The sequence below is a fragment of the Trichomycterus rosablanca genome, chromosome 5, assembly GCF_030014385.1.
Source record: "Trichomycterus rosablanca isolate fTriRos1 chromosome 5, fTriRos1.hap1, whole genome shotgun sequence".
Taxonomy (NCBI): domain Eukaryota; kingdom Metazoa; phylum Chordata; class Actinopteri; order Siluriformes; family Trichomycteridae; genus Trichomycterus; species Trichomycterus rosablanca.
In genome coordinates this window covers 33156756-33183477 of record NC_085992.1, presented here as the reverse complement: position 1 = coordinate 33183477, position 26722 = coordinate 33156756, and the positions used below count along the sequence as shown (strand labels likewise).

Here is a 26722-nt window from a genome sequence, read left to right as displayed (position 1 = left end):
GATAAATCAGTGGTAAAGCAGACAGTGAATCAATAAATAAATGAATATGGATTATATGAGATTCAGCCTGTGTTTGTAGAGCTACCTATTTAAAAAAAATCATAAAGTCCAATGTTGAGCAATGTAAAATAGTTTTAGTTAGTCTGTCAGCTAACTTCTTTAACATTTAATAATTTCACTGTTTTTTGGGGTTTTTTTTAAAATCAGTATCAGGCACTTAAATTTGGATTTAATGTTTTCAAAAGGTAAATCATTTAGCTGTGTAATTATCCACAATTTCCCCTTTGACCAGCAATCCAATGAGCACACCCTGTCTAAAAGTCAGATAGAACAAAAGGTGTTGCAGAAATTATCTGCCTACATGGAAATGTAAATATTAAGCCATAGGTTAATGTCAACAATGACTCTTCAACCTTGAGTTTGTTTGATTGTTTCCTGATACCATACCAGCTACTTTTGATACCATGCCGGCTCCTTTTATGGAAACATATAGGTTGTTTCCTAGTGCTTACAGGAATCTAAGTAGTGTTTGGGGAAGGACTGTGGTAAAGACTTCTTGGAGCTTTTTTGGGGAATAAAATTTTGTCCTGATGTCCATTTTGTTGCCTAAAAAGAGGATGCTAAGGTGGACAGGTGGGCACCTGGTTTCCTTAGTTCTGTGTGTCCAATATGGCATCTCGGATATGTAGTTTTTTTCCCAGCATTTTTTGAGATGGTAGGTTCTGTTTATTTAAGCCTTAAATAAATATCAACACTTTAATAGATATGTGGTAATGTGTGAGAGCAGTGGCTAAGTAAACTGACCCAGCAATTTAGCAGGTCATTTCACATGGGATATGTATTGCCTGGAGTGATCTAAATGTATCCAGGCCTCATTTGATTCAAAGTAAACAGATGCTGCAGCATTAGTCCTTAAGGACACAGAGCATGCAGCCTGTTAAGCGAGTAACAAATGGGATTCACTGTGGTACTATCTAATTACCTTACCTCACTATGTAAAACTAAGCCAGAACAGAAGAATCTCAGCAGTGTTATCAGCCGATTGGGCATCTACACAGACATGATTGGCTATGTCTTGAATGGGACTGGCCAGAGCCGTAGATAGAGAGAGTTGCGACACTCCTTGATCTCGCCGCTACGCGGTCACGTGGTTCATGTAACCCTCAATAGTTCCAAACAAACCTGGCGCTGTCATGTTCTCAAATGGGACAGGCAGCAGTAAATGAAATATTAAACGGCAAATAATAAACATTTGTACAATTTCTGGGTATTTTCAACTGCGTTTACATTTACTGCATCTGCTTTAATGTCAATTTGGTATATAAAGTGGAAGATTGATGTTTATAATGACTTGTTAATAGGTCGTTCTTGTTAACACACAGTACATTATAATAGCATACATTACATAATGCGATATCATTAAGTAGTAGAGACAATATACAGTATAGACATTAAAGTTTTTTATGTTTTGTTTTTTGCATAAACTAATCTCCCTTCACTTTCCTGAGGATTCATAATAATAATCATTTTGGCTAAACACTAAGTCATGTGCTGGATTCATAAGGTTTACCTGCACTGAATGAACAGATTGATAAACACATTACCGTACCAAAAACATTATAGTGCAGGTACATGAAAAAGCATTCATTCATCTCTTATTTCATGAGTGATTAATAATTGATTCCTACATGTAATACATTAATGAATTCATTATGAATATGCACTAGTTCATTTTGTCTAATGTAAGTGGTGGACAAGGTACACAAACCATTTAGTTGAGTTAAAGTAGAGATATCCAAGGTAACATATTACTCCAGTAAAAGTAGTAGTAAAAGTAAAAATACTCTTTACCTCCACTAAAGTACTAAACTAAATTTACCTTCAAATGTACTTAAGTATGAAAGTAAAAGTATAATGATTTATTGTGGTTCTAATGTTTTATGATCATTTCTGTAACAAGACTCTTGATTAATCAACTCATTTTAGGTGAAAAGACTCGTGTGTCATTAATTAAGCTTAACTGACTAAGCTAAATTGGGTTATACCTATTAATTAAGATAAACATGTAACATTTAGTGCTGAGCAAATGCTAAACAATAACAGTATTAAGTATATTAATGACATTAAATTCATAATTTTTTTAAAACAAAGCAACATACAGCTAAAAATGTTTGATAAGTAGTGGAAATGAATGGGGCTCTATGGGTTGTTTGGAACTATACAGAGCTCCACAACCCGGAAGCTGCGCAGAAAAAATGTCCCGCCCCCTTTCCAACGGTTCCCTATGGGAGTGTCGCCACTCTGTTCTCTCTACCGCTCTGGGACTGGCCAAACAACCCAGCCATTGGGAAGTGCACTTGTCGGTGAGCTCTCAGCGCCAGTCAAACATAAGAGCTGTTATTGTTTAATGTATGCAACTCAGTTGAAATTAGGGCTGAAACGATTCCTCAAGTAACTCGAGTAAATCGATTACTAAAAATCATCGATTCAAATTTTTTGCATCGAGGAATCGTTTAATCCGCACAACCATATACAGCTCACGGTGTTTTACACGGACGACTTTCACTTTTGCGCAGCGTGTTTAACGCTGTGTGCAGGTGACGTGAAGAATCTGAGGGCTGCGTCCCAAATATCTTAAACATAAACAGAACTTAACAGGACTTAATCCGGGTTCTTTTTGCGGACAGTTTAATGAACACTACGTATTTGGACACGTTCGCCGCTCCTGCGAACTGAACGTATCAGTTTAGGACGCAGCCGAGATTTGATAGCGCGGACTGCAAAATATAGAGAGAAAATAGCGAACAGGAGGAGACTGGACAGAGAAAACCACAGAAAGTTTGAGATCATTTTAAGCTGATAAAACTAAAACTCAGTATAACATCCACACCATCAGAGCGTCGTGTTTACTTTACTCATGTTTACTGACTTTACTTCGTTTCAACCACCACAGGCTTTTATGAAGATTTAGGCAAACACACACATACACACACACACACACACACACACACACACCAGATCTACCTCATCTAGAGACACAATCCTGACAGATTTTTATCCCCCTACAAACACCACAAAACCTCCCAACAAGATATTAAAGCTTTATGTTCTGCGTGAGCTGTAGCTGAAACTTTGAGTTTTTAAAGTTGCACAAATTACAGGCTTATGTTCATGTATTTTTGTTTATTATTATTTATGACTTGATGACCTGATGTTTCAGGTTGCCTGTTTACATTTTAAAAGTAAATTGATTTATTTTTGATTTATTTATTTTTGCATTTAAAAAATGTTCCTGTATGCAAGGAATACAAATGTACAGTTTGGTTTAAGAAACACGTCTTATTTAATCTAATATGTATTTGTTTTTGCTCTTTGTTAAAGCAAAAGTATTTCTTATCCGATTACTCGATTAATCGCTGGAATAATCGATAGAATACTCGATTACAAAAATAATCAATAGTTGCAGCCCTAGTTGAAATGAAGCTTTTATTACCCAACATCAGTGTTCAACCTCATTATTAACATTCTTGTGGCTAACTCCCTTCAGTCATGTGACCAAAATCTAATAGAAAAACTTTCCCACAGTGAGTGAAGGCTGTCATAGCTGCAAAATGTGGACTGACTCCAAATAAATAACTATGCTGCTGAAATAAGACATTTAACGAGATTATGGATTGAAATGTGTCGGTGGTGTACTACTGTAACACACACAAACTCTGAGTTTAAAGAGGTGAAATCCACACTGACCCACTGTACACGTGTGTAAGGGTGTTGTTGATCCTCTGGTCGTAGCAGTAGCGTCTGTAGTCCTCTATGGCATCTTTGAAGGCGATGACAGTGAGCACAACTACAAGCGGGATCATGGTGATCTCTTTCTGAAAGGCCTCCACGGCCGGAACCCAGTTAAGCAACACCAGGAACAGGAAATACAGGTTTGCTGCTCTGCATAAACAAAAATATTATTGTTAGACTTTCACACATTACTAATAAGGGTCATCAATCATATATGTCAGTGACCTTTTCAAGCATTCTTCCTCATTTTGCACAGAAAGTTTCTGTATGTGTAATGCAAGTAGTCTTCTTACATTCAGGAACTTTTGAAGTTGGTAATAATTCAGTTCCATAGTGAAATCATAACCTACAATAATTCAACCAATCAAGAAACTAAAGAGTTTAACTGCACACGATCTTTCAATTTTTTTAAATATTGCTACACAAGTCCTAAATAATCTGAGGTTGGATGATGTTGTTTATTGTTTTAATTATTTATTGGGACTTAAACGTCACGTTTTACGCACTTTGGTTACATTCATGACAGGACAGGTATCTACTGGTTACACAAGATTCATCAGTTCAAGTCTTTAATGTCAAACACAGTCATGGACAATTTTGTATCTCCAATTCACCTCACTTGCATGTCTTTGGACTGTGGGAGAAAACTGGAGCTCCCGAAGGAAACCCACACAGACACTGGAAGAACATGCAAACTCCACACAGAAAGGAATCGAACCCAGGACCTTCTTGCTGTTAGGCGACAGTGCTACCCACCGAGCCACCGTGCCGCCCTGGTTGGATGTTGTAGCATAAAAAATCTTTGTTAGAAATAAATGAGGTAAATGTCCAATCAGCAGTCTGTGCTTTAAAACGTACATAAAGATGTAATGATGGTTAAATCTTGGGATTAATAAGGCCATTAAACACACATTTGTATAAATCTAGCTGTAAATATCAAGCCCTTTATCAACCAGGAATATGAATGTATATATCATTAGGAAAAAATGTGCCATACCCTACAGTGGTATACCACTTGGCCTGATCTATCATTCTTAACAGGCGGCTGCTGACATTATTAGTTAAAGATATTCGTGGCTTTGGCTTCCTTCAAACATACTTTGGTCAACTTTATCATATTTCCTTCATCTGCACAATCAGACCCATCAGAAATATAGAAAAAGTAGACTTTTTACTACCATATTACTTTCCTTATATTGCTTGATGGCCTTGGTTTGTTTGTTTGTTTAATTCTTTACGCCATGTCAGCTACTATGGCTATTATCACAGCTGAATACATCAAAAATGAATGAAGGCTGCTCAGGTGGCGCAGCGGTAAACCACGCTAGCACACCAGAGCTGACATTTCAAACTCGCCGGTTTGAAATTCAGCTCTGCTATCTGGCTGGGCAGGGCGGCTACATGAACAACGATTGGCTAGTTGTAGGACTGGGCGATATTGCAAAAAAAACAAAAAAACAAAAAAAGAGCAGATTTTTGCGATTTTGTTTTTGTTTTTGTATAATACAATTTTTTGCATTTTAATTTAAAAGACTGCAGAAGTGCAAAAATAGTAACAGCACCACCGATAATTATCCTTTCAAGAAACTCAAACTTCATAACAATAACAATATAACAACAATTAACAATAATTTAAACAAAATAGAAATCTTAATTAGCTATATTCTTTATATAAATAGCTCACAAACAGCTCACTTTAAATAATGTGCAGCATAACCTCCTTACACTGAGAAAAGTGCAAAACTACAAAAAGTTCTTTACAGGTTTTTTTAAAAGGAACACAAGCCTGTGTACTGTTTCCACCAATGAAGTGAGTCTGTATCAGTATCTACACTGGGGGGGACATCAAGTAAGCACTCAGCTCAGCTTTGATTTTGTCCTCTTGTGACTGGGGGGTGGATGGAGGGGGCACGGTCTGCTTCTAACAATATGGACTACAATTCCCATGCTCCTCACTCTCACGTGACTATTACATGTCCCCGGTCAGCCAATCCTGATCGTGCTCACCGTCTCCGGAGTTTTGATTCAGTTCAGCTGTGTTCAATTCCATGAATCTTATTTAAACTCTTCTGTTTGAGTCTCGTTGTGAAGTATTGCCGATCGTGTTTGCATGCTTTATTTCTGAATCTAACCATTACCATGTATGACACTTCTTGTCTTCCATTTACTGTTTTTCTTTTTTGCTGTTTTGGTTTTGCTGCCGGTCTGTTTATCCTCTGGTTTTGCACTCTGATTTTGCCCTTTTAATATTAAACTTTCCTTGATTTATATTCCGCGACATATTTCGTGACATGTTGGTGTTAATTAAAATATAAAGTATGTAAACAATCGCGAATGTCACATTTCTAACATCGGGTAAAAATAACCGAATTAATCGTGAAAATCGTCCAGCCCTAGCTTGATGTTCATACAGGGTGGGAAGCCGGATAGGGACCTCATAACTGATGTAATTACGACCTCTGCTGGCTGATTTATGGCGCCAGCGTCGAGAAAAAATGCATTGATCAGGGTGTGGCTCTCTGTACACAAAGCTGATCCACATATGAACTCGCCTCGAGCAGGTTAAAAGATGTAGTCGGCTACTGCATGTGTCGGAGGGGGCGTGTGTCAGTCTCGCTCTCCTTAATCAGAAGTGGAGATCAGCATCAGTAGAGAGGAAGCGTAATGCAATCGGGTAATTGGATACAACTAGATTGTGAGGAAAATTGGAAAAATGCATTAAATAAATGTCTTTAAACATTAAAGTAGGTTGTGTGATTATGAGAGTGTAAAGTTTAATTAATTTTTTATCATTTATACAACATTTTTAAATGTCAGTGCCTCCAAAAATGTAAGCTTTTTTGGGTGGGCAAGGTTTTGATGGCCTTGGTACATTAATACAATCCCAAATTAGAAAAAAGTTGGGACAGTATGGAAAAGACAAATAAAAAAGTGTTTCATTTGCTTTGACTTTTATTTCATGTTTCATGTTTTGTGTTGTCAACACTACATTTTTTTAATTTACATTTTCCTTACTGTCCCAATGCTTTCCTGATTGGGGGTTGCCCAATACCTGTGCAGCTGTTTTGTAAAGCTTTTTTCGTTTGTTTTAGTTTCAAAACAAACACCATCCTTGCATTCAGGCTATAAATGGAAACAAAGCCACAGGGGCTCATTGTTCATTATTGTTGTCAATATACATTGACAATACAATAATGACTTACATATGGCCACCAACATTTGCATATTCCTGGTATCTCAAACCTGTCAATCAATATAATTTTTAATTTGGAAAGAGATGTTTGAAAATAATCAAATATTTAACTGTTCAACCCAGTCATTTTCTTATATTTCTAAATCTTTGTATAAAACACCAAAACAGTTAAATTCATGCCTAGGGGAATTCCTGCTGTTTTAATGCCTGAAGGAACTAGGTGTACAAGACTGTACATCCAAAAGCCATTGCTGATCAGTATTAAACACACATTGCCATGTTAAAATAAATGATGACTTTTGTGTGGTATGCAAAACAAAGGTTGTGTAGTGGTACCATAAACCTGCTGAAATGTAAAATCTTACCTGTGAAACTGGTGAAAGAGATTCATGGGTATGAAACTCAAAAGGCTGTACTTAGTGGTATGAATGGCGTTGCTTTGGTAGCCCTTTGAGATGCTGAGGTATTCCGCCTGGTGTGGGCCGTATCGTGCCACCACAGATCGTCTCTTTCCAGAAATCGTGTGTCCTGTGACATCCTGACAATCTAATCCTCCTTTTAAGGCTAGTGAGTCTGCGGCATGGGACCAGCCCTGTCCTGACTCTGTGACTGCTACCTGTTGCCATCTGTGCCGAATCCAATAAAACCGCTCCATCAGCGGGTCAGGAGATCCCAGAATCGGAGGCAAAATGGCCTCTTTCAGACCTTCACTCCTCTCTGCCTACACTTTGGAATCCTAAAAACACAAAAGAGACAAAATTATTATTACAAACTTGTCTGTAATATACCAAGGCAGGGGCAGGGTGGTGGTAGAAATGTGCTTTGGGTGATGCAACAGGGGGGATTTGGCAAGAGTGGTCTTGTATGTCTTATATATTGGTAAACGTTTAAAATCTGATGTTTAAAAATCAGTAGACCAAGGACAAGTAGGCCATGTGTCTAGGTTAGTAAAATGACTTTGGAGTTTAAAGCCATTACAAACTCATCTTACAAGAAATTCCTGCAGGCTTAACCATTCTGTATACTGACACACTGCACATTGTAAAAGAAAATTGCTTTTTATTTGCACACTTAAATTTATTAAAAACAAAGAAAACGAAACTGTGGCCAGTGCTTTATTAGTATTAAAAAGCCATACATAGATGTGGCAGTTGCAAATGATATATTTTTTTAAGAAGATCAACAAACAGCACTGTAGTTCTACAATTACTGACTGTAGTCCATCTGTTTCTCTGCATGCATTGTTAGCCCCCTTTCATGCTGTTCTTTAATGGTCAGGACACCCACAGGACCACCACAGAGCAGGTATTATTTGGGTGGTGGATCATTCTCAGCACTGCAGTGACACTGACATGGTGGTGGTGTGTTAGTGTGTGTTGTGCTGGTATGAGTGGATAAGACACAGCAGCACTGCTGGAGTTTTTAAACACCTCACTGTTACTGCTGGACTGAGAATAGTCCACCAAACAAAAATATCCAGCCAACAGCGCCCCGTGGGCAGTGTCCTGTGACCACTGATGAAGGCCTAGAAGATGACCAACTCAAACAGCAGCAATAGATGAGCGATCGTCTCTGACTTTACATCTACAAGGTGGACCAACTAGGTAGGAGTGTCTAATAGAGTGGACGGTGAGTGGACACAGTATTTAAAAACTCCAGCAGTGCTGCTGTGTCTGATCCACTCATACCAGCACAACACACACTAACACACCACCACCATGCCAGTGTCACTGCAATGCTGAGAATGATCCACTACCTAAATAATACCTGCTCTGTGGGGTCCTGACCATTGAAGAACAGGTTGAAAGCAGGCTAAAAATGTATGCAGAACTGTATAGAATTGTAGAACTTCAAAGTGCTTCTATATGCAGGGCTCTAGAGTGCGACCAATTTGGTCGCACATGCGACCTAATTTCTCAATGGTGCGACTAAAAAAAAATCTCAGGTCGCACCGGTGCGACCAGGCGTCCGAGGGAAAAAAAAAACAACAGACACACATTAGGCCAATATCATGGTCTAAACCAATCAGAGATAGTGAAGGGCGGGACAATATTGTAGCGGTGATATGTGAGCGACATTCAGCTCAGCCAATCAGAATGCAGCACCAGGTTTATACACGTGCGTTCGGACGTTCTGCCGTAAGTTTAGTTTTGTATATGAGACTCGCCGGATGTCCCCAGAATGGAAGTTCGGGTTCTGGAGCTCGGCGGTGTAAAGTGTCGTAACGCTCACTTAAGTCCTGACTAAACAGTTAAAGTGACTCGACCCTGTCGTGTGCCTTTATTCCCACACCTCCACCACCGCACAGCAAAAGACCCGCAGCATCCCCACCGGACAGCGGCTAGGTGAGCCGACCCTCTACAGTAGCAAGGGGCTAATGCTAGCGGTAAAGTGCCGCGATAGTGAAAGTAAAAACACGACAATATTTTCGTTAAGTAAAATATAAAAATAACTAAAAGACCAAAATATATTACAATACATGTAGTCAAAATACACAGTGAGTGCACCGCAAGCGATTTTGGGAATCTGTGTAAAAGATTCAGTAAAGCCGATAATATAATGCACTGCATTTAAGATTACACTCTAACACTCTAGAGCCCCATACACACACACACACACACACACACACAAACATATACATATAATTTTAAATATACACACACATATAAATAGATATACACACATACATACACATTTACTCTATTATTTTTATAATTTTTATAAGTGTGCTATAATTAGTCTGTAATACTATAATTAACTGTAAAGAAGACCATGGCCGGCAATAGTATATTTGTGACTGGTTCTAATACATTTCGAATTGAAAGGCTGAAAAAGCCCAATGCATCTATAAAACACATTACATGCCGCGATAAATGCACTGCCCAAGTGTCCCCTCTCCCCACTGCCCTTCATTGTCAGGCAGCAGCAAACAGATCATCAGACGAGGCCATGTTGACCAGATTGTTAGTTATTTCCAAGTCAATATTGCCTGTATGGACAGTGATTTAAAAAAAAAAAAAAAAAAAAAAAAAAGTGAACCTGTAAAACTGCGGTGTTAAATGCGATGCGGTCGAAAATTTGGGTGCACCTAACTTTTGTGCTGGTGCACCTAAGAAAAAAAGTTAGGTGCACCAGTGCAACCAGTGCAAAACGTTAGTCTAGAGCCCTGATATGGTAAGTGGAGCTGATAAAATGGACAGTGAGTGTAGAAACAAGGAGGTGGTTTTAATGTTATGGCTGATCAGTGTACTTATAACAGCGTCATATAACTGGATTAAATTATTTACCATTTTTGTCTACTTTGTTTTCTGTGCTACCAAAACAAGCACGCTGAAGTGTTGTGTACTGGACAAGCACACTAAAGCAATATGTTACCTAATGTCTGAAAAGTCCACCCTTGACTATAACTGTTTTATCACTGTGGGTCTAGAGCCTATGTACTGTACATTCCAGACAGGACTCTGTGGGATGAGACACTCACTCAATAATAGTCACACCTAGGGTTAATTTTTTCAGTTAACCTACTGGCAAAATATGGAAGTAAATGTAACTGAAGGAAACCACACATAGCAACACTAAAACAGGTTGTGAAAATAGGCAGCCAGTGACCCAAGATATAAATAAACTTCCCCACTCCTATTAAACTTTGTGCAACTAGAAGTGTTTCTCAAATTCATAAACAGCTTTATTGTTCATTAAGCTTATAATTTACATTAAAAAAAACAGATCTTATCCGGACCAGTGTTTTAAGGTTTATGGCAGTATATGTTTACCTGTTTTACTCTTAAAAACTAAAATAAACTGCTGGTCAGTGTCTTGTACTTATAATGGCAATTTGTCACTTGTATACATGATTGCATATGAATAACAACCAAAGGAAGTAAAAACGCACCTAAAAAGCCAAGATTAGCAAACAATGTAGTGACTGCTTTATTTTAGACTAGACTTCCCTTTTAATGTTGCGAGATCTGATAAATAAGCACCTATACTCTTCAAACATCCAGTGTGTTTTATATAAAGAGCCTACAGTGCGCAACACTCACAGAAACTAAAAAGCCAAAACCATTTAGCTCTAGTGGTTAGATTAGCCTCTACAGGTTGAGTACACTACAACAGGAGATTTCTATGGAGGTAAATATGTAGCAAAAGTTTTGCACCTGTGAAAACGAAATCTGTAAAATTTGTACCTGTAAAAAAAAATCTGTAACTGTGAAAAAGATTTGTACCTGTAAAAAAGAAATCTGTAACTGTAAAAAAAATCTGTAAAATTTGTACCTGTAAAATAAAATCTGTAACTGCAAAAAAGATTTGTACCTGTAAAAAATAAATCTGTAACTGTAAAAAAGATTTGTACCTGTAAAAAATAAATTTGTAACTGTAAAAAAAATTTGTAAAATTTGTACCTGTAAAATACAATCTGTAACTGTAAAAAAGATTTGTACCTGTAAAAAATAAATCTGTAACTGTAAAAAAGATTTGTACCTGTAAAAAATAAATCTGTAACTGTAAAAAAGATTTGTACCTGTAAAAAATAAATCTGTAACTGTAAAAAAGATTTGTACCTGTAAAAAATAAATCTGTAACTGTAAAAAAGATTTGTACCTGTAAAAAATAAATCTGTAACTGTAAAAAAGATTTGTACCTGTAAAAAATAAATCTGTAACTGTAAAAAAGATTTGTACCTGTAAAAAATAAATTTGTAACTGTAAAAAAAATTTGTAAAATTTGTACCTGTAAAATACAATCTGTAACTGTAAAAAAGATTTGTACCTGTAAAAAATAAATCTGTAACTGTAAAAAAGATTTGTACCTGTAAAAAATAAATCTGTAACTGTAAAAAAGATTTGTACCTGTAAAAAATAAATCTGTAACTGTAAAAAAGATTTGTACCTGTAAAAAATAAATCTGTAACTGTAAAAAAGATTTGTACCTGTAAAAAATAAATGTGTACTTTTATTTTCGAGGTGAGAATAAAAACATTGCAGCACAGTTTCAAATCTGCCCGCCACGAGTTTTGCAACAAATATCTCAGTCAGCGTGCTGCAAAACTGATCTGTACCTGTAGCTGCAGGGGCGGGGCTTAGGGGCGCAGGGGGCGGGACTACTGGGGAGATAGACGTAATTACCGACCAATCAAAAGAGCTTGTTTTTAGAGCAGCAAGAAGCGTGTCAATCACAAAGTTTCAGTGTAGTTGGATCAGAAAATCATAACTCACGTTATAACGTCCTTATTAGTGTTGCTGTGGGTATTATGGTGGATGTTGCTGCGTGTTGTCTGCTAGTTAATGTGTTAATGCGTTTAACCCTGCTAGTTTTATAGTGGACATATTGGACACTTGGCCTGACATTCGAGTTTCTTTCTTCTCGTTCTCGGCTAATAAACATTCAAAAGCGAATAAACCTGCACGAACTGACTCTGCAGTAAACAAAGCACAAACTACAATCTAATATGTTTTTATTGTTATGTTTATTTAACGCGATTTCGTGATTGTGAGCTTTATCTGCCTTGAAAAGCCAAGGGAGCCTCTCAAAAGTGCATAAAACCCGGTTATAGTTCTGTATTACCTAGTGACATGTACCATTCACCACACCTGTATTAAGTCCTACAGTACCGGTACAGTCAAATACAAACCGTGTAAAAGAAATCTAAACGTACATTTTAATGTAATAAGCAATGTAAATTGCAATGAAAAATGTCTATATTTCATTCTTTATTATTATACTCATGCTGTAAGACTATTATGTAAAATAGTGCAAGTGACATGGTAACTACTACAACCTTTTTTGTATAAAAATGTATGTTTCTATGTTATATTTCTACGTTTATATTTTATTCTTTATTACTATACCCACACTGTAGAGCTTTTTTTCTGTAATTTAGGGGTAGTAGGTGGTGCATGTCACTACATTGCTTATTACATGAAAATGTAAGTTTATCATTTTTAGATTTCTTTTACACAGTATGTATTTGACTGTAATACAGAAATATAACCGGGTTTTATGCACTTTTGAGAGGCTCCCTTGGCTTTTCAAGGCAGATAAAGCTCACAATCACGAAATCGCGTTAAATAAACATAACAATAAAAACATATTAGATTGTAGTTTGTGCTTTGTTTACTGCAGTCAGTTCGTGCAGGTTTATTCGCTTTTGAATGTTTATTAGCCGAGAACGAGATGAAAGAAACTGGAATGTCAGGCCAAGTGTCCAATATGTCCACTATAAAACTAGCAGGGTTAAACGCATTAACACATCATCTAGCAGACAACACGCAGCAAACATCCACCATAATACCCACAGCAACACTAATAAGGACGTTATAACGTGAGTTATGATGTTCTAATCCAACTACACTGAAACTTTGTGATTGACACGCTTCTTGCTGCTCTAAAAACAAGCTCTTTTGATTGGTCGGTAATTACGTCAATATCCCCAGTAGTCCTGCACCCCTAAGCCCCGCCCCTGCAGCTACAGGTACAGATCAGTTTTGCAACATGCTGACTGAGATATTTGTTGCAAAACTCGTGGCGGGCAGATTTGAAACTGTGCTGCAATGTTTTTATTCTCACCTCGAAAATAAAAGTACAAAATTATTTTTTACAGGTACAAATCTTTTTCACAGTTACAGATTTTTTTTTTACTTTACAGGTACAAATTTTACAGATTTCGTTTTCACAGGTGCAAAACTTTTGCTACATATTTACCTCCATAGATTTCTCCCAAAATCATAATATAGTAAGATATTCGTCATTCAGCAGGGTAGTCTGTCATATGTGAGCAGTAAAGTTTATGGTGAAGTGACAAGCTTTTGGGATTACAGTGTTACCTTGTAAGTCAACGTCCCTTAAACTCAAAATCTTTGAAACTCAACGCCCTTCGTCGAGAAATTTGTACCCTTATAAACTCAACATTTACCTTAAACTCAAGGTGTTCAGCTTTTTAAAAAACTGATTAATTTAATTTTAAATGAACAATGAACAGCCGCTTTTGTTCAGCGCTTCGCTTAAGCCAGCACAAAAGCGATTTTGCTGCTTCTCATGTGAATGCGCCTTTACTGAACGGAATACGATATTCCAAGATCAAGCATCTCCACGATTATGAAGCATAAGGAAACAATAAAGAAGTAAAGGTAAAGTGCAGGTTTTATTGTATTTTTGTTGATTTTAAGTGTTTTCAATTGTATTTCAGTGTTCTTTATATGATATTTCTGTTATTTTCAGTGTCTACGTGTCAAAAACAACCCCATTATTTTATATTAGCCTAAAATATATGCAATTTAACAAGAACATGGAACGCATTAACAGGTTTCCCATACATCCTTATGGGAAAAAATATAATATAATATAATATAAAAAGAGGGATAAATGTAAACAAGCCAACAAGGCTCTGAATTTTTTTAATTGCTGTTTTTATGATATCCTTGCTTTTTACCACACATCACATATTTAACAATTTTGTTTCATTGTTTTTTTCAGATATTTATCTTATTTTAAATAAGTAAGAACACAAAAATATTGACCACTGCCCAGTCGATAAAGTGTGTACACTTTCTGACAGTATAAATGTACAGATCTGGCATTAGCAGTTATAATTACTGTATGTTTTTTCCTACTTAGACATTGTCAGTTTCCACCATCTGAGTTTTCACCCAACACATAACAAATCACGAGTGGAATGGTAGTCCATGTTTATCCAAAACATCTGAAGCCATCCACAGACATATGGCTCATGTGCTGTCATTGGGCAGGTTGAAGCACTTGAAGGAAAAACTATATGCCTGCACCTGTTGTCTTTGCCAGGAGGGCAGACAGAAATGTCCCCCACCTTGCTCAGAGGGCGAGGACAATCAACACTTTTCTGGGCATGATACAACAAACTTTGGATGATTGGGCAATGAAATGTTGCTTCACATGTAACGTTTATGCAAGTGTTACAAAGACGTAGTGTTACTTAGTTTTGTAACTTGGTTATACAGAAATATAAATCATGGCTAGTATAGAAACTAATGCATCTTCACATTACCTAAAAGTGAATGTTTATATAAAAGGCCTATAGCGCAACACTCAACTTACAGAAACTGAAAAGCCAAAACCATTTAGCTCTAGTGGTTAGATTTGCCTCTAGAGCAGGGGTGTCAAACTCATTTTCACCGAGGGCCACATCAGCATTATGGTGGCCCTCAAAGGGCCGATTGTTACGTATCCTGCTGTGATTGCAGTCTGTTGTTTTTCTTGGAGGCCGAATTCTGCATTTATATTGTCCTCCTTTACCACAGACACAGCCTCATAACACAAGAGACGCACCGTTTTCTCTTCCTGAAGCACAAACTTGTTTTCACTTTCATTACATTTCCTCCTTCTGCTTAATTTTCTTACTTATCTTCTTGTACATTTTGGGATTATGTGTAAATATTTCTTAACATCATCTACTGGTGGGATGAGGTCACTTTGCAGGTCACAAGATTACGAATTTTGAGAGATGCAGTTCATGTAGGATTTTACAGTGTATTGTAAGACAATTGTTCAACCCTTACTAATAGTTTATCCCCCTTGTTCAGCTAGACAGACAGACAGACAGACAGACAGACAGACAGCTCTCTTCAGAATACAGTCGGTTTATTTGCTTCCCAGCTGTGTGATACACTGTGTGCATCAAAATAAAGTAAAAATACAAACAATAAAAACAATAAAGAACTTAATACAGTAAAAGCACACAGCTGTAATCAAGTGTTACATCTGGTACAATATGAGATTTAACCAAACGTAAAATAGTGCTAACGAGTTAGCATTTTGTGTAAAGATACTAATTGCTATAGTAACGCTAACGATTGTATTTAATTACGATAAATTTGTAACTAAAACGCTGTGATATACTCACTAAACATTTACAAACAACTGAGAATATAAACGCCACTACTTACAGACGATGCTTCTGTATTATACTGCAAGATAATTATCTGTATTTATTTATTATTGTTTACGTTACTGACTACGCTACCCCGCGTTCTTTTGCCGTAAAAGTCACATGGCTTCTCAGCGAAGGTCAAAGTTAGTTGCCATGACTACGATGTCAACAGTTACCACTTAAAGGCGCAGGTGTCTCATTAAATTATAACTGCGTCTCTGTAACGACTCGAACCATCACAACAATCATTTAGTCGTTTAAGCTCTCGCGGGCCACATGAAATGACGTGGCGGCCCGGATCTTGACACCCCTGCTCTAGAGGTTGAGTCTGTCATAGGTAAGCAGTAAAGTTTATGGTGAAGTGAGGAGCTTATGGGGTCATGTCCATAATATAAATAGAGGGATGTAAACAAGCCAACTAGGCTCTGGATTTTTTTAAGTACTGTTTTTTGGTTATACAGAAATATAAATCATGGCTATTATAGAAACTAATGCATCTTCACATTCACACAATAGATGCCTTTAAGTTAATTTAAAAAATCATTTGTTTTCTTTGGCATTTGAGTCCTCTTAATTAATACGTTTTTAATATTTGTTGGGTTGTCATAGCCATCTTTGTTTTAGTGGTTTTATTTGATTTATATGTTTATATGTTGGTGCGTATGTATATTATTTTGTATGTATGTTAATGATTTGTTAAATGTTGCATAGTTGAGTGGTGTTTATACCTGATTTTTATGTACAGCACTTTGGTTGACACACGTTGTCTTTTAAATGTGCTATAGAAATAAAGGTGACTTGACTTAACATTACCTAAACAAAGTTTACATTTATTGTTAGAACTAGGTATGCATTTACACAATGCCCTAGTATTCTATACAGAACTGTTACACCATCATTTTAAACAACATTTTTTACTATTTTAATCATTGTTATGAACGTTTATGAGAAAAACAACTGGACAGATTGTCATTGTGCCTTAACACAATTGATTTGGCAGTATATTTAAGCTGTTCCATGACAACACTGATCTGGTTTTAGAAATCTGCTATTAGAAAACAGCCAAATGTAACAGTTAGTCCTGCTTGGACACTACCAGCAGCCCATCAAGTCACTCTGTTGTTTTATTTAATTTTCAATAGACTTTTTCGAATATAACACGTTTGCAAGTGAGACATCACCCAACTTCAGTTTTTTTCTTTTTTCTTTTAACCCTTTGATGCACAACCTGGGTCAAAAGTGACCCAACTGAGTTTTTATTTTCTATATCTTTGCAATGAATTAATTTCGTCATTCAAGCTTCCATGAATTCCTCAATTAACTTGTTTTTGATCATCACAAATGCTTATTTCAGTTTTATATTTTTTACTTTTTTAATAAAAATCATTTTTGTATCACTACCCTTCTAATGCACAACATGGGTCAAAATGACCCTTATGTATTTACTGGAATTTGACAGAAACTACTGACATTTGTAAGTGTTTGTAGTCAAAAACATATTTACTGATCTTTTGAAAGACAACCAAAGATTAGGCTCTTGTATCTTGAATATGTCCAATACTATTTGCTTGCTAGCTGTTTACATATTCTAGTATATATAGCTTTTATTAGCTAAGACAGCAAATACATGAATAACTGACAAATGTGCATATGAAAATATTCTTGAATGGATGAATATGGGTCATTTTTCACCCATGTTGTGCATTAGAAGGGGTTTGCTTAGCTTGTGCATCAAAGGGTTTAAAGAACGGAACACTGTGAACCTATGTTACCTTTTAACAGTACTTCCGTGAAAAGCAGCAAGCCGGAGCAAGCAGAAGTTAATACCAGGTTTTAAAACTATAACCTTATTCTTTACCGTGAAGGTGAAACGATTTTATTATGACATGATTGAGGAGAAATACAGTACAAATTAAACTCGCCATCACGAGACAATCATGAGACGCTTTGCTCCATACAAAATTTCTAACCATCATTTATCGTAATTGACACTGTAGGAAATCTGGACTGACTTATGTAACATGTAAAGACAACATTGATACAACAAGCAATGTATTTAATTACATGCATGTGCTAATATACACAAGAATACAATCAATATTGTCATAAAATATGCAGCTTTCTCTTAAAAAGCATTTAAAACGGGACTGTGTCGGACTAGCCAAGGACTCCTAGCTCACCGGCTAGTTAAACGTTAGCTTGTTCACATAGTAACCAACAGAACAATTCAGCTCAGCAACTTACCGCTCAACTCATCCGCACTGCTCAGCCGGTATGGTGTTAAATTCACTGTACCGCATTGTGCAGTGTCGAGCGGCTAAACCGCCACTTTCACCCTCATACACTCGCTTTTCTTTCTTCTCTTTTACTCGCTAAAAAGCGGCTGGTCTACAGCCGAAAGCTGCGCGTTTGCTCTTGTGCCTTGTGCGCAGTGAGCTACATCATCTTCCCCATGAGAGAGCTTCATCTCTGCCATTCCCTTAACACCTCCCTTTCCGCGACGTATTCACTAGTTCAAGTGTGGTCAACGTTTCTGGGCCTTCTTTTTGACGACCACACCTATGACCCTGTGGGATTTTTCCCAGGGTATTTATTACATTTTAATAAAGGGGGTAGTCCACAAGATTTAAGCTGAAGGCAACTAAAGTGTGTCAGAATTTCCTATATCTATCTATCTATCTATCTATCTATCTATCTATCTATCTATCTGTCTGTCTGTCTGTCTGTCTGTCTGTCTGTCTGTCTGTCTGTCTGTCTGTGTATCTGTCTGTCTGTCTGTCTATCTATATGTCTGTCTATCTATGTCTGTCTGTATATCTATCTATCTGTCTATCTGTCTGTCTGTCTGTCTGTCTGTCTGTCTGTCTGTGTGTGTATCTGTCTGTCTGTCTGTCTATCTATATGTCTGTCTATCTATGTCTGTCTGTATATCTATCTATCTATCTATCTGTCTATCTGTCTGTCCATCTATCAATCTGTCTGTCTGTCTGTCTGTCAATCTATCAATCTGTCTGTCTGTCTATCTATCTGTCTGTCTATCTATCTGTTTATCTGTGTGTCTGTCTATCTATCTATCTGTCTGTCTGTCTGTCTGTCTACATGTCTGTATCTGTCTGTCTGTGTATCTATCTGTCTGTCTGTCCATCTATCTATCTATCTATCTATCTATCTATCTATCTATCTATCTATCTATCTGTCTCTCTGTCTCTCTGTCTATCTGTCTATCTGTGTGTCTGAAAATACTGAAAATACTACACTTTTAATTCTAAATCAAAACATTAACAACATTTAGCCAGTTTGTGTTCATCCTTTACAGAAAGTTAAGAAAAATGAATATTAGGCTGTTCAAAAAAATAGCAGTGCCAGCATTTTTCTTTAAAAACTCAAAAAATGTATCTATAAACTGAAAATGTTTGAGGTTTCACTTTACTTTAAATTACTGAACTAATATTTAGTGGCAGAACAATTGTTTCCAAGATCTGTGTTGTATGGAGTCGACCAACTTCTGGCACCTCTGAACAGGTATTCCAGTCCAGGATGATTAGACTACACTCCACAGTTCTTCTGCAATTTTGGGTTTTGCCTCAAAAAAACACATTTCAGATATCAGCCCACAAGTTCTCTATGGGATTGAAGTCAGGGGATTGGGCTGGCCACTCTATTACCTCAATCTTGTTTGTCTGTAACCAAGATGTTTTGGGTCATTGTCATGTTAAAACACCCATTTTAAGGGCATTTCTTCTTCGACATAGGGCAACATGATCTCCTCAAGTATTCTGATATATTTAAACTGATCCATGATCCCTCGTATGTGATAAATAGACGTAACACCATGGTATGAAAAACATCCTCATATCATAGTTTTGTACCACCATGCTTTACTGTCTTCACAGTGAACTTTGGCTTGAATTCAGTGCTCGAGGGTCATCTGACATACTGTCTACAGCCACTAGACCCAAAAAGAACAATTTTGCTTTCACCAGTCCACAAAATGTTGAGCCGTTTCTCTTTGGACCAGTCAATGTGTTCTTGGCAAATGTTAACCCATTCAGGACATGTCTTTTTCTTAACAACGGGACTTTGCAAGGAGTTCTTGCTGGTAAATTGGCTTCACTTAATCATCTTCTGTACTCACTGGGAACTTCAGATGTTCCTTGATCTTTCTGGAGATGATCACTGGCTGAACCTTTGCCATTCTGGCTATTCTTTGATCCATTCAAACAGTAGTTCCACGCTTCCTTCTGCATCTTTCAGGTTTTGGTTGTCACTTTAAGGCATTTGAGATAATTTTAGCTGAGCAGCCTATCATTTGCTGCACTTCTCTGTATGTTTTTTCCCTCTAAAATCAACTTTTTTCCCTCTAAAATCAACAATGTCTGGAACAACCCATTTTACTCAGTATTTTAGAAGGAAACGCGCTATGACCAACCTGTGCAACATTTGCCACCCTCCTACCTTAAATAAGGGCCAAAATTGACACCCGTTCTTCTGCAGAATGAATGACTTCACCAATTGAACTCCTCACTGCTATTATTTTGAACAACCCCCTTTCAATCAATGCTTCAATCACTCAGAATGAACGGCATTTCTACTAAAAACTTTGATTTATCAAGGTAATGGTGTTGGACTGCTATTCTTTTGAACACCACTGTATCTAGAAGCTCCCAAATGACCTCAATAGCCTAAGGGAATGAAGTTTTGAGACACACCGATTTTTGAATTAATGTGTTTCAGCCACAACAATTGCTTAAAGCAAATTATGCTTTCAGTGTTACAGCAACAGTTAAGAAAATGTCATTACCTGTTTCAGCATGTCACTCTGCACAAATCAAAAGCTATAAAGACATGATGAAGAAAACTTAGGTTTTAATCTGATTGCCTGCACAGTCCTGACCTCAGTCACACTTAACAGCTTTGCAAAGAACTGGAACATCACTTGGTGCTTTCTTGACCAACATCAGGGGATACAATTTCAACAGAAATACTTTAAAGTCTTTAAAGTCTTGTGAGAAGCTGTTGTTACAGCTGAAAAGATCAACTAGATATCATTATTTTAATACCACATATCTCCAGGATCTTCAGTTTGTCAACAAATGCATGAGAAAAGTATTGAAATATTACATAAAAAAACAAGGTGCCTTAACAAAAGATTGGAATGGAGTTGCGCATTTCTTTCTTTACAGTGCATAATATCAGTAAACAATTGAATTAATTTGGAGGAATTTTAGTGCATAATGGGCAAGAGCACAATCAATAAGCTGAACACCAGTGATCCCTGATCCCTCAGACGGCACCCCATCAAGAACCACTACAATACAGAGATACATTTACAAATGCCACTTTTTACTGTGCAAAAAAGAAGGCTTCTCCCGAAGTGGCATTAAGTTCTCTGTACTTGAAGGCATCTGGGATGGACCATCACACAGTGGTAGGTGTATTGTGGTCAGACAAATCTTTTTTTTTAAAGAAAAGGGCGGCGTATGCAACAGACCAAAAAAATTAAAAGAATTATCCAGACTGGTAGCAGCAACAAGTCCAACAGCCAGGGTGTGTGGAGAATTTTGAAAATGCGACGCAAGAGCTGCAGTTTTGGAGATGCTCTGACCCAGTCGTCTAGCCATCACAATTTGGCTCTGGTCAAACTAGCTCAAATCCTTATGCTGGCCCATCTTTCCTTCTTCTAACACATCAACTTAAAAAATAAAATGTTCACTTGCTGCCTAATATATCCCACCCACTAACAGGTGCCGTGATGAAGAGATAATCAGTGTTATTCACTTCACCTGTCAATGGTCATAATGTTATGCCTGGTCAGTGTATGTGTTCATTTTTACTTGTTCGTTAAGTGGGAGGGATCTGCGGTATATCAGATGTGGCCCAGATGTGTGATCCACACAAGAGCTTGTTTTTCTTAAATAAAAGAGCTATTCTCCTAAATAAAAGAGTGTAATGTTTCCTTAAACTATAATATAATATATCATGTGCCATAAAATACCTGTTTAACACGAACAATTCAAGGGTCTGTGCGCCACTAAGGAATGATACAATGCACAATGATCGAGATTCAAGGTGAAATAAAGTGACAGTATTGTGTGCTTATGTGAAGAGTGAAACTCTAAACTGAGCAAAGAGTAGAATATAAGTTTCACAAATATAAAATTTATTTTAGCAGTCTAAGTTGGCAGTTAACTAATAAAAGATACATTTAGAAAATTAAAACAGCAAAGAAAAGTGCCGCAAAACACGTTTAATTTTAAAACAAGACAAAAAGTTACAAGTGTTACATTAAAGTATGTACATTTTTACCTGTTTAAAATGACTAAGAGGAAAACTACTTTATGATTGAACTGTCGCCTAATCTTGACAAAAATTGTTAGAAATTGTTTAAAGTTAAACATGTAAAACATGCAACTTTATTATAATAATTACGTATTATAATAGACTTGCATCTCAGTTAATTTAGGTCTGAACCATGACTATAGCACTAACTTTACTCCTATTCATGTTGTTTTTCCTAAGTTAATTATACTTTTTCTTAGTGTTTTGCAGTAGTTAAAGATGTGATGCTGTAGTTAATGTCCAGGTTTTATCTCTTTTATTGGCCTGTATTAAAATCAGACTATATCTATTACAGAATTTGAACCCGGTCAGTGCTGATACAGCGAAGAAAGCTTACTTTTTAGTATGTCTTTTAGATAAAAGCAAATAGAAATAGAATATAAATAGAAACCTTATTTGTAATTGTACAGTGAAATACTACACTGCACTTCTCAACTTGAATAATATACTGTAAAAAGTAAAACAACAGCAACAGAGAAAACAACACACTACAATACACAGACAAACATAACATGTGCAGTCAATAATAGAAGCAAAGATATGAGGTGCAAAAACGTTGAGTTCTTAAGGGTTTAGGTAGGGGTTAATGTACTGTACATAGGATTTTTGTTGATGTTTCAGAAAACAAAAGACTTTTATATTGAAATTCTAAGCTTACTTTTCAAATAATACAATAATATTTGACATGGCTGGCAGGTAAACCTTAAGCTTCTGTGCGGTTAAAACCGACTCTGTTATTCGATTAGCTTTAATAGTTTGCTGTTTTAAATTGTACTTAATTATAGCCTAAACTAGGTCACGCGCTCGAATGAGCCTCAGCAAATTGTAGTCACGTGATGTGTGTCAGCTGATGTGAAGAGACAAACGGATCTGTTAGCATCATGCTAAAACTCCTGGAAAAATTACCTGTAACCGAGTGTCCTAAAGTAAGTAATTAAAATATAACAATGTGTTTTCATTTTTCCACATTAAGTAACGTTAACCATTTTTAGCAGAAAAAGTAAGTAGACGAAAGTAACAAACCAGGCAAACAAAACCGCACATTAAAGTACCTAAAAGGAAAAAATGAAATTACGTCGTACTAATTAGAAATACTATGAAGCTCAGGATTAAAACAATATAATACTCAAGCTTGTCCAGATACTAAACACTTCATCCTGGTCCGGGTCGTAGTGCGTCTGGCGCCTCGCCACACTAGGCTTAAGGCAGGAATACATTCTGGTCAGGGCGCCAGTCTATCGTAGAGCAACCACACATTATCTTAGTTACATCAATTAAGAGTAATTAAGAGTAGCCAATCCACCGGCGTGTTTAAGCTTGTAAATCCATGGGACACGAAGAGAACATGCAAAACTCGACACAGACATTGATTGAAGGCGAAGATTGAGTCCCCAGGATCTCTTTTGCAGTTGGGCACATACTCCACCAGCTACACCACTCATGATATATACAAATTACAAGTTTACAAGTTTTACTCTAATATATAGCTTAATAATGGTTTGAAACACTGTAAAGTATGAAACACTCTGACCTTAACCTACCAGACATGTCTGTTTGAGCTATGATTTTTCTTTGAAGAAAGTGTAAATGTTTAACACTTGTTATACTCGATAACCAAATTTACTCCCTCTTCTTTAAGGTGTTCTATAATAATAATAATTAAATCAAATCACTTTTATTGTCTCGTCACATTAACACAGGTGTGAGAGGTAAGTGAAAATCTTGGGTGCATTGTCCCTCACAGTTTAAACACACATTAAATACAAAACAAACAGTTACTTACATAAAACTTACATAAAACTAGCACCATCTGTTCAATTTATACATGTACAGCTATGAATGTGTAGATATACAACATTATAGTATAATCTACTGTGAGTCAGTAAATGTTTTAAGTATTATTCCGGCATATAACGTTTCAATTTAGAATAATTATATAATGTCCAGATGTGCAGGTATTGCACAAAATAAATTACGGTATGTGTATGTATGCAGGTGTGGTGAATTTAGTTCCAGTAAATTGCAGAGTGCGAAAAAAGTTGTACGGAGTGTGGAGTGAGTAAGGAGATCCTTGTATTGGTGATGAGTAGTGTGATTGTCCATTGCTGTTCAGCAGCCTGATTGCCCGGGGGAAGAAGCTGTCTCTGAACCGAATTAATAAGCACTAATTCATTGCAACATTGTGTCAGATATAGTGTCATTCTCGTATGCTTGTCATCAGTGATATGTCATTTGTGCTTGTCCAGCTCCTGCACAGAGTGGTGGATGGACTCTGTGGTCGCAGTTACCCGAAGCAAATCGAGTATGGTGAAGCATGGAGTCTGCTGGAGTGGGGAGAACTGATGAACTCACTTTCCCAGTTCTTCAGAGTGGCAGTTGGTAGAAAGTTTTCAGACCAGGAGGTTAAGTATCCATATGCTTACATGTTCATTAGAAACCAGATTCCATTTTTGCTTAAATAATTCAATACAAATAAAATGGCTCTAAACATCCACCAATATTCATCCTGACAGTAACCAAGCTGACGCTGTGTGCTTCTGTTTCTCAGTTTTGCCAAACCGCACTGGTTAACCACATTAATAAATTATAACATGTTTTAATAATGAATTACTTATAAGGTAAAAAAAACAAAGTGCACAGAATAGGGTTTGACTTTAATACGTCATTGTTTCTACAGTATAACAGATTTGTAGTACAAAAGTACATTATCTGCAATGATTGTTATATCACAGTAGCAGACTACTGAATATGATGATGTTTGTGTAATAGATGTAGTGCTGTTATGGACAATATTTCATACTATACTCTGTGGTTTTTGTGTGTTTTGCATGTGTATGTAGGTGTTGAATCTCTTGGGTGATTTGGACTCTGCATGGTCACAAGTGGTTCTGCAGTGTGTGCATGCCAGACAGGAGGAGATCAGGCAAGCTTTAGTGGACAGAACCAACTGCATTTCCAGTACACAACTGACCGACTTTAACTGGCAGCTCAAAGTACACAACACATGTATTTTATACAACAGTGTTAAATTGTGAGACGATCCTGCTGGTTTTGCTAACGTAGTGGCTTTCTGTTGTTTTCATTTCCTTTTGCTTTCTCTGTAGCTCGCATTATCCAGTGATAAAATGTCATCTTTGAACATTCCTCTACTAAACCTTAGTCTAGACGTGAAGGAAAATGGACTCCAGAGAGCTGTAAACATTGAAATGACCAAAGAGGAGCTACACACACTTATAACTGCATTAGAGGCTGCTAATAAGGTACCATTATTTATCATTATCTGATGCACACATCATTTCCTATTATTTCATTACTTACATTTTTAAAACTGGTGATATAATAATAATAATAATAATACATTTTATTTATAACGCACTTTACATTTGAAAACAAATCTCAAAGTGCTACAGAAAAACAGTAATATAAAACATGAAATATAAAACAAATATAAACATAGCATTATGAGACATACATCATAAAATCAGCGTTAATTTAACAGTCATATGCTTTAAACCGTAGAGGAATTGTAGGAATAAGTTAATTGTAGGGAGCTAAAGGTATTCTATATTGTCGGAAGTCTGCAGACACCTCTCTTAATGAGTAATTTCAGGTGTTTTAGATTTAGAATGTCTGAGAAATACAGAGAGCATAGCATGCTCATCCTTTGTTGAGGAGGTGTGTGCTATTCTGTGACCATTTGTTGAACCACAAATGCTTCGTGGAAGCAGCAGAGGTCACCAGAGTGCATAATAAACCTGAATATGTCCAAATCAGTGGAAAAGAGTTAAATCACAATAAATTGTGAAAGTGATTGTTTTGTTTGAAGCATACTGCCAGCTGCACAGAAACATGCTTATGGATGCACTTATTTATGTTACAATATTTACTTTCCAAGGTGGTCCTGCAGATGAAGTGAAGAGCACTGATGGATGTAGAAGCATCCAGACTGCAAAATCTTTATAGGACACTGCTTGCTGATGGAATAAGAAAGAGACCTACATGCTGTAACTGAAATTCCATTTCATGTTTGCATTTTGGGAAAGTGATGTGAAGTATGATAATGTGCGTTTGTGAATGTGTTGAGGCTTGTGCCCAATCAGTGACTCATAGTGCCTCTGTTTTTGTCTGTTAGCTGAAAGCAGCTCAGTTTGATTAAATACATGGTAAACGTGCTGAGACAATTTATTCAGTTCAGTGCTGTTTTGGAGGATTATTTGTACAGCATTCTGTATGGTGATAGCTTAGTGGTTCAAAGCTAGTGATTACAGACACTAGCAGAGAGCACATGTTGGGGCATCAAGCAACAGTCAGCTGCTCAGATGTATACTTGGATTGTATCCCATTTTAAACATAAGTAATGTGGGACAAGTAAATACATTAATAATGTTTAATAAAACCTTTTGAAGAGAAATAATCTGGTTGTTGCCAAGTCCTCTTTTTATTACAGTTAAAATGAGTGTAAACATAAGCCTATGTGAAATTTCTAGGACTTACTA

At 36.7% G+C, this 26722-nt stretch overlaps 2 protein-coding genes across 2 annotated transcripts; one reads left to right on the top strand and one right to left on the bottom strand.

The window, feature by feature from the left end:
• Positions 1-3484: 3484 nt before the first annotated feature.
• LOC134315090 (phospholipid-transporting ATPase VD-like) lies at positions 3485-18297 on the bottom strand. The gene is made up of 3 exons (XM_062996028.1): positions 18132-18297; positions 7351-7721; positions 3485-3942 (listed from the first exon to the last, which is right to left on the bottom strand). Exons 2-3 carry the CDS (start codon positions 7638-7640, stop codon positions 3723-3725), a joined length of 510 nt encoding a protein of 169 aa, XP_062852098.1. The 5' UTR covers positions 7641-7721; positions 18132-18297; the 3' UTR covers positions 3485-3722.
• A 4717-nt stretch (positions 18298-23014) lies between these two features.
• On the top strand, positions 23015-26640 carry commd8 (COMM domain containing 8). Its single transcript, XM_062996027.1, has 5 exons — positions 23015-23152; positions 24473-24628; positions 25067-25219; positions 25331-25486; positions 26122-26640. The coding sequence occupies exons 1-5, from the start codon at positions 23108-23110 to the stop codon at positions 26140-26142; spliced, it is 531 nt and encodes a 176-aa protein (XP_062852097.1). The 5' UTR covers positions 23015-23107; the 3' UTR covers positions 26143-26640.
• The last annotated feature ends 82 nt before the right edge of the window (positions 26641-26722 follow it).